General features: G+C 42.2%; 1 protein-coding gene across 1 annotated transcript; it reads right to left on the reverse strand.

The window, feature by feature from the left end:
- Nucleotides 1-2661: 2661 nt before the first annotated feature.
- On the reverse strand, nucleotides 2662-7779 carry fgf6b (fibroblast growth factor 6b). The gene is made up of 3 exons (XM_084406536.1): nucleotides 7112-7779; nucleotides 6577-6680; nucleotides 2662-4813 (listed from the first exon to the last, which is right to left on the reverse strand). The coding sequence occupies exons 1-3, from the start codon at nucleotides 7458-7460 to the stop codon at nucleotides 4637-4639; spliced, it is 630 nt and encodes a 209-aa protein (XP_084262662.1). The 5' UTR covers nucleotides 7461-7779; the 3' UTR covers nucleotides 2662-4636.
- Between the last annotated feature and the right edge of the window lie 1386 nt (nucleotides 7780-9165).

Below are 9165 nucleotides of genomic sequence, written 5' to 3' on the forward strand. Positions count from 1 at the left end.
ACGTGTACAAGTTTCACTGGGACTCACAGTGATTTGAATTCCGAGGCACATCAGCTAAATACAGTCCTCAATGGCACAGCAGAAAAAACTGAAGTAATTTGCTAATGTACAAGTAATGACTGAATGCCTTTAACATATTTTAACAGATGAGACCACAGAACAAGCAGCGTGGCATAGGCAAGAAATTATTAGGCATTTTTGTCTCCCTAAAGTATTGCGTCAGTCCTGCAGAGGTCTGTCCTGATATATTCACTGTGCTAGAGGAAGGAAGGAGCCAGTTACATTTTTAAAGTGCCCCATTATGCTTTTTTTTTATATTACTTTTTATGCAGTGTATAATATAGCTGTTTGTCAATGTAAAGGGTCTGCAAAGTTATAAAGATTACAGTGCATGACAAATAAAGTTATTGTCTCCCAAAAGAAAGAATCGATTCTGAACTGCATGAAACAAGTCGTTGTTACATATGTAACAAATTTGCATAATGCCAGCCTATGGTCATCATTGGCTGCCTGTGAACGACATCTACATTGACCTGCCCTAAAACACTGCTATATGTAGCTGAGACTGGAGTTTGGTTTGTTTTGTCGACACGTCGAGAAGATTATGTTTTTTGCGCTGTGAAAGCAAATCCACTTTGCATAAACTTCCAAAGGATGAGGACTCAGGCTCAAATTTATACAGTAAAACCTACGCCATCGTTACTTTATGTTTCACTGTGCATCAATTGCTGAGGAAGCCTCCAGAGATGAAATTCAGATATAGTAATGGGCTTTTAGTTTCCGACACATGCTGTAAGCAGTGGACCAATCACAACAGACTGGGCTGTCTGACCAATCAGAGCAGAATAGACCAAAAACAACAGACTGGGCCATCTGACCAATCAGAGTAGAGTAGACTAATCACAACAGATTGAACCGTCTGACCAATCAGAGTAGAGCAGACTTATCACAACAGACTGGGCCATCTGACCAATCAGAGCAGAGTATACCAATCACAACAGACTGGGTCATCTGACCAATCAGAACAGAGTACATCAATCACAACAGACTGGGTAAGCCTCACCAATCATAACAGACTGGGTAAGCCTCAGAGCAGATCAGAGCAATCAGAGCAGAGCAGGCTCTCAGAAAGGAGGGGTTTAGAGAGAATGAATCTTCAAATTAACCGTTTTGAGACTGTGGGAAATGAGGTAATGCTGTAATGTATATAATGAGAAAATTAAAGTGTTTTTTGACCTTGGATGCATGTAAACTTATTGCAGGAATCACCAAAAAACTAAACTAGGAACCTTTAAAATTGCATATGGGGCACTTTAATAACCCAATAAGGTCATATCACTAATGGATCACTAATAGAGATTGTGTTGGCTGATTCGTGGTGATCTGAAAAGTTTGGCATTGAGATAAAAATCACAAAGCCTGTCTTCAGATGCTTAAAGTAAACATGAACCTATTTTACTTCTGTAATGTGATGAGTTTCTGAGTGAATATTTGGAATAATGTAGACCAATAAATCGTGCACAGACCAGGAACGGGCATGGAAAAAGTAAATATGGACGATTTTGAGGAGCAGGAAAGAACTCAGGATATGTCGGCGTCAATAGCCTCGTGCCGACATATACTGTGCTTCGGTAGACCCGAGTCTGAGTCCCGGCCCGCGGACCTTTCCTGATCCCTTCCCCCTCTTTCTCACCCACTACGCTTCCCGTCTACACATGTCCTATCATAATAAAAAGACAAAAACAGCAACAAAAAAAAAAAACTTAAAAAAAGAAAGAAATCAGGATCCAAATAAATGCTATCACACAATAAGGGACTTGTATTAAGTGATATTGGAATAACGAGAAAAGGAAACGAGACCTTGGTCGGGCATTTTCGACCGGTTCAACTCTTGTGCATAGCTACGACCTTGGACTAAAGTTGGATGGAAAACCGGAAAGAACCCTTGTGCTACAGGAATCTCAAGGCTCCTGGGCACCGTGGCTTTTACAAGACTGTCTATGTGCGAGAGGGACGTCAACAGCGGGGCCTCTGCTCAGGTATTCCACCCCCACCCACGAGGACCCACATACTTCAAACAGATTGAACAAACAACCAGGCCATGGTGTCCCATAAGTCTTTCTAAAATAGTGTCATTCCTTTTGATTTCCCTTTAAGGCAAGACAGCCAAGGTGAATAGGGAAAAAATAACTAAGAGATTTCACCATACTTCCCAAGTTGGTGACATTAAGAACTGCAAACATTTTTTGTATTACAAGTTTTCTGAAAGTTTTCAACTTTCAGAAACACTGGATTAAGCCAGGTTCAAAATTCTTGTTTCATTTAGTTGACGTATTAGAGTTAAAGGTTTTTACAGAGGGGTTTGTGTATATCTTTTTTATCCAAAAATATTTTCACCATGTTTTTATGAATAAAATCAGGCAAATTATGTATGACCGAAACCCTTTGTAAAAACCTTCAGAATACAGTTAGGAAGTTAAGCCCAAAGTATACTTCCTTTTTGTTTATGGCAAGCCGGTTTAGCTTAATATGTTCCCAGCGTTACTCATCATAAAGTAAAAATGCAATTACGACGAGTTGCTGGGAACATTTTAAGCTAAAAATGTATCTTTTTTACGCGAGGCGCAAATTTCGTCACCACAATAGTAAGCATTCTGCCCGACTTTTGTAACCAGTTGCACATGCGCATTGAATTTGTTTTGCACTAATCAGTTGTCTCAAAAGGTGGCAACACTGGCCCGGCCGTTGTTTCACAGTAGAAAACTTAACTAAAGAGACAAAACAACAACAACAACAACAACAAAATACCAGACTGGAGAAAAAATAGCACAGACACTGGACAAAGATGAAACTTTCTAGAGCGCACGTGTCGACCGCCTGCGTTCGTGCAGTATACTTTGGGCTTTAAAGTGCTGCTGAAGTGGAGAAAAACCTCACAGCCTTTAAATATGTCTGTCCACTAGCAATAGTAAAAAATGTATTGTAATTGAAATCTCCAGGCGCAAATAGATCAAGTGTAAAAAAAAAAACTATTTTAGATGCATTCTTACTCCAAAACAACACAGTATGGAAAGCCATATAGCCCAGAATCTCAAAACTGACCAGTGAAAAAACAATGTTGTTGCCTGTAGTGTCTTGCCTTAACGATGGGGCAACATTTGGTGACAGAAACTGATGCAAACAAAGGCAGGCGAACCAAAATCATAAAAAAACAGTGAGCGTCCCTCAGTTTGGATGCCACAGCGTCTACCCTGTAATTACATTTGCATAGAGCAGCAGCAACGGGTGCCACTGCAGTGCCTCTGCAGCAACAGGAAAGAGTCCAGGCTCCACTGCCCTCCTCGACCAGGATTCACACACACGCACAAACAGGCATCCACATGGACAGGTGCGCACACACATACACTCACACCAGAAGCAAAAAATAAATAAATATATACTGCACGTATTCCCTTGAATCAAATACCATCATTGATGGCAGTGTGCCTTTAGCAACAAGCGACAAAAGCTCAGGGCTACTGGCTTCTTCAGTGCACAGTCAGTATTTACAGTATTTTCATTGGTTTAGAAGACGTTTCTCATTCACAGCAATGCTTAAAGCTTATTTTCAAGTGCTCCTTTTGTTCAGGCAAACCTGTGATAAGCAATAGTATAATTGAACCAGCCATTTTCAGTGTGCGCTTGCATCAGTTCCCCTGCAGATTTCACATTTTTTCATGTTGTTTTTTCCCCGTTTCTTTATAAAAAAGTTTCAATTGCAAAAACATAAGAAATTCTAGTCCAAATAAAACGTACAGCCTCAAAGCTCCAACAGGGGTTCTGCTAGAAAAGGTCATGTTTAGTCGACAGCAGACGATGCTGAAGGCAGCCTCTTCATGAGTCACTCTCGCACCTCATACGACGTTCTCTGATCAGAGAAAGGTAAAATAAAGCAGAGATGCACACCCCTCCCCCTCGCCCCTCTTCGGGGCCTTTGTGGGAGAGTCCCCGCGGGGCCCTGGCTAACATATCAGCCCTATTTCTGACGCCCCGGGGCGTTCAGAGCATGCATGTTAAAGGGGCGGTGTGCGGGAATGCCAAGGCACCTCAGCGCAACATGCAGCAAGAGAGATCTGCTTTCTTTTAAGTGCTCACACAACCCTACAGCATGAGGAAAAACAACAAAATAACTGTCAAAGATACAAAAAAAGGACTCGTTATGCTTGTGTCGGCTCAGACAGAACTAAAAATAAACAATTGTTCGTCTCTGCGTAACTTCATGCATCCATTTAAACCATCTAGGTAGCTCTTTGAGGTAATAAGCCGAGAACTGTAAAAAGCAGAGGAGGACTTCCATCATCCAGCCCAGAGTCTGTTCAATTCTTGGCAAGCACCTGACTAGGGAAAGGAAGGCTGGGGAGCCTCCACATCCATAGTCAATATATATGTTTGTATATATATAAATAAAAGAAAGAAGCAGCGACGGATAGCATATTCAGAGATTCTAATAAAAAGCTGGCCTATCCAAATATACATATAAAAAAAAGAATAAGTACTATTTTGGTGATATTCTTGCAGTTCCTTGTAATGTTCGTGTGTCAGTTTTCAGATCTCTCGGGGAGACCAGTGCAAATGAAGAACTATTGCAAGAGTCTGCTCATATTCGAGGGAGGAAGTGGGTGACCGTCATGGCGGTGGTGGCCTTGTTGCCTCGCTTCACTCGCCCGTGTTTGCTGAGAGCGACATAGAATCCCTTGTAAATGGAGGACTCGTAGGCATTGTAGTTATTTGGCAGCAGGGTCTCTTTGAACTTGCATTCATCTTTAAAGGTAGCCTGAAAGGAGGACAAGAGAAGGGATGTGAATGCCAGCATTCGGTCAGATGCACATTTTTTGACAATAGTGCAAACAAATTAATGAAAACAAATGAAAAACTTAGTGAACACGTTGAGTGGTTTAGTCCAAATTTTCTGAAGAGACTCGGTCGCTTTATATGATGAACGGATTGAATTGAAGCTTTTATACACATAAACATTTATCAACACACACATCATTTGTGGTAAACAGAAGCTCAAGCATGTTTGCTAGACGTGCGAAAACCAATTACGTTCATTCTCGTGTTATGCAGCACGTTTGTTTTCACAGCATGTCAAGCATGTTCAGTTGAGCTTCTGTTTATATTCGCTGATCAATGTTTATATGTGAATAAAAGCCTAAATATGTTCATCATATAAAGCAATCGTGTCTCTTCAGAAAATTTGGACTAAACCGATCGATTCATATGGATTAGTTTTATGATCTCTTTATGAACTTTTTTAAGCGTCAAAGTGGTAGTTGCGTAGCTGTCAATTGAGGGACAGAAAGCTCTCATATTTCATCAAAAAGATATTCGTCTGTGTTCGGAATATATTCGGAACAATAGTCTTACCAGTCTGGAAAGACATAAAGGTGAGAAATTAATTTGTTGCCTTAGCAATAAACTGAAACGAGTTTAATTAGATCTGCAAGTACAAATAGATCTAACCTCTTGAAATGATCCGTTTCTCAAATTATCATGGCTTGATTTTGCTTAACACCGGGGAAATGGACAACATAATGAGAAAATGCACACACATGCAAAGAAACTTTAAGGTGAGTCTTGACTACATGAAAACCATTAACCTGAAGTATTAACCTCATACACTAATCCCAAACAAGTCTTTTAAGTAAAAATCACTTTAATTATTTTACTGATGACTGCTAGGCCGGCCTGTGGAACAGTCTACTTTATCTCTGCTTCTCCAGGAGATGCTCTTGAAACACTCAGCAGTTTTTGGACAGAGCTGTCATGTGCTTATGGGGCCCAAAGGACCAGTGTTGCACTGCACTTGTCACACATATACCAAACTTTAGCTAAGTGTATCATTTTCTTTTCAAACCTGCATGGGACACACTTTATACGACGTGTAAAGAATTAAATGCACATGACTAATAATCACTATAATTCAAAACAACAACAATGTGTAAATGCAAGCAGCTCCACAACATATTTTAATTTAGCACACTTTTTTTTTCTTATTGAGGGCTCTTGGACAGTACATGAACTATAGATGAAAACTGCAATTAGGCTTACACATTAGCCTACATGTCTGACTACTCTATAACCTATATCTACCAATATTACAACTACCAGCGAATAAAAAGGAAAGAGGCGTTTGTTTATAGACTTAATGCAAGTAATTATTACAAACCTTTTGATAGTGCTTGCAAGCTGCTTTGGCGCTGTGCCTGGATCTAATGCACCCTGGAATTCGTTTAATAATAATTTGCAAAAGCCGTGCAGCAGTTGCAAACGTCAACAAAGAGCACATTATATTTATAATGCATGAAAATTTGAATGCAGCACACATCCATGCACGCCGTAAACACTATTATTAGTCGCGTACGAGCCCCCCTAGCACGAGCCAAATGCATGGATCATCAATTCTACTTGAAAACGCACAATGGAAGCATCACCTATTTAGCACACGCACACACACACACTCGATGTCTTCGGGGATGCAAAGCCTCGTTGTATTGGCAGCAGGCAGAATGAAGGGAAACAGTTGCGCACACCTACCGTTCCGTACAACCTTCCTCTGCTATTCATTGCGACAAACAGCTTGCTTTTCACTCCGTACAGGCTAATCACTCCTCTTGCCACAGTGGAGATCTCTATGAGACCTGATCAAACAGAACAAGCATGTTACACACAATAAAGCGGATCCGCGTGACTCAGAACAACAAGGCATGCGGTGGGTGGAACCTCTGCAGGTGCCAATTGTGGATGCGCAAATGGCCTCTCGCGCCACTGGGCTACTACATTACTACATTATTGCCAAAATATGAACATCCCTCACACTTTGAGTGCATGTTCTAAGCGCTTCTGGGCCGCTCAAGGAGCCGGTGTAAAAATAAGTTGGCATCTATATCCGTCCCAGCATTCATGTCATGTTTAAGCCCGCGCAGATATTTAGCACTAATGGATACGGTGTGTTTTAATAGATTTGTCTTCGCCTCCAAAGACAGCGGACTGTGCAAGCACACTGCAAGTGTCGCCTATAAAGAATACGGAGCTCTGCGCAATTAATTATTGCATTATTCCATGAACTCACTGTACTGGTTCTCATTATGTACACCGTTTATCTTGCCGTCTGGGAGGACCTGAAGATGAAACCCGATGCCTACATTGCAGTACAGCCTCCGCACTCTTTTGATGCCCAGCAAATAGTCATTCTCCCAGTTTGGCTCCGGTCTCTCTCCAGAGATCCCCAGCACGGAGCGGGAGAACAGGCTCTCCCATCGCTTCTCCAATAAAGTTGTCCTATTAGTCCTACTCGGAAGCGGACTGGAGGACACAATCCCAACTAGGAGCAATCCCAAGAGCAGAACGGCAGTCCTTGGCCAGTGTTGCGCGTTGGCCTCGCAGGACATACTGATGAGGAACCTTTGCGCAATGGCCATCGGGTTTACCTTCGGGGCACGTGGTCAAAATTAATGGCACTAAAAATACCCCTCTTCTAGTTTTTCTTCCCTCGGCATGGTGGTGCAGGCTTAATTTAGCGAGGCAGGTCAGGACTTCGGGCATGCGACGGTGGCCCGAGATGAGAGCAGCAGAAGAACGGGCAGAGAGCGCAGAGACACAACTTGAGGTGGAGAAGGTGGTGATGATCATGTTTTGTAACTCCGAAGCCTCGTGTCGTGGAGAATGCCACTCACCAAAATCCCTATCTCACCTCAGAATCCACCCTCATCCTTACATGACATCATATTAGGGGAGGGGAGGCAGAAGAGAGAGAGAGAAAGAGAGAAAGTTGCAAGCGGCGAGAAAAACTGGCCGGTCTGATGATGATGGGACGCTGCTGTCACTCCACGTGTGAAATGGGGGTCGCATGCTGAGCCTTATTGGACGGCTTGTGCGCGATCATGGGATGCGATGGGCACTCTGGCAGCGCCCAAATCGGGACGGTGGTCATATGTCTGACAGCCCTGCTTCCTTATTTAGAAGGATGGTGTAAAAACAGTCCACTTGTCATCGGAGAGCAATGGCACCCCTGTCTGTCACATCCCAGGCTGTTTGTGCAGGAAGTTTACACAACGACCCAATTCCAGAATATTGCGCTCCCACAATGCGTGCCGATCATACAACGTCCCCCGTCTCGTGCAGCGTGATGTTTTTATTTTCCGGGAGGCTGCCTGTCTCTTGATGTCACGGTGATGATGCTGAGAAAACGCACCTTCAAGAATGTTCGGACCGCGCGCAATGTCCGGACGTCAGCAGATGCTGCGCTTCGCTACGCAGCTCCAGGTGCGCATAGAGTACAGCGAACGCGGGCTGGATGACGTTTGGGGAGGCGCTGTTGTTGGCAGTGTGAAAAGCGCCAATCACATTATTTGAGCAGGTGCCTGTCTTCTCTGGAATGTCGAACAAAAATGAATAATTACTCCGAAATCAACAAATATCAGGAGCATAGAATTATGCAACTAAAATACGTACATTCGAAATAATAGCAAACCACAACCATTAAGTCAGTTTTTGTTTTACATTAGGTCTACTTTTACATTAGGTCATAGGTCTAAAAAATCGTTGTGGTTTGCTATTGGTCGATCTCATGACAGGTTGTCAAGAGGGATGGGAAGTTATTTCGATTAAAGATTACAAGGGCACATGACTAATACAAAAAAAAAGATGTGCACAGGTACATTTTTTACAGTAAATACTGCAATATTCCATAAAAAACAAAGAATGGTCAGTTTTGATTTCATGGTGACTAATAGAATCCTTTAAGATTGACAGCTGTCATTCAGCAGATCAGGTTAATTGCTCTAAGAAGAACTGCAGTCTGTAGCAATAAAATTAAAAGTCATGACTTGAACATTTGTCGCTGAGTAGTCATCAGCTGTCACGCATCTTGCTAAACAGTGACAGTCTAATTAGCAAAGAATTCTAAAATCAGTAAAATACCTGAACCCTTCTGACTCCTTCCGCACCAACATGAGCAGACCAGCATTCGATGTTACAATAATCAGCATCAGTGATGTCATTGCAGGGCCTTAACGTCTATATGCATGTAACACGGTGTACAAAAAAAAAAGTAGATTTTTCCAGGAACACAATCATATGGCTCTTTTAATATCCCATATAAATCTGGTTGCATTGCATTAAAGC

The sequence above is a fragment of the Rutilus rutilus genome (assembly GCF_951802725.1).
Source record: "Rutilus rutilus genome assembly, chromosome: 4".
Classification (NCBI taxonomy): Eukaryota; Metazoa; Chordata; class Actinopteri; order Cypriniformes; family Leuciscidae; genus Rutilus; species Rutilus rutilus.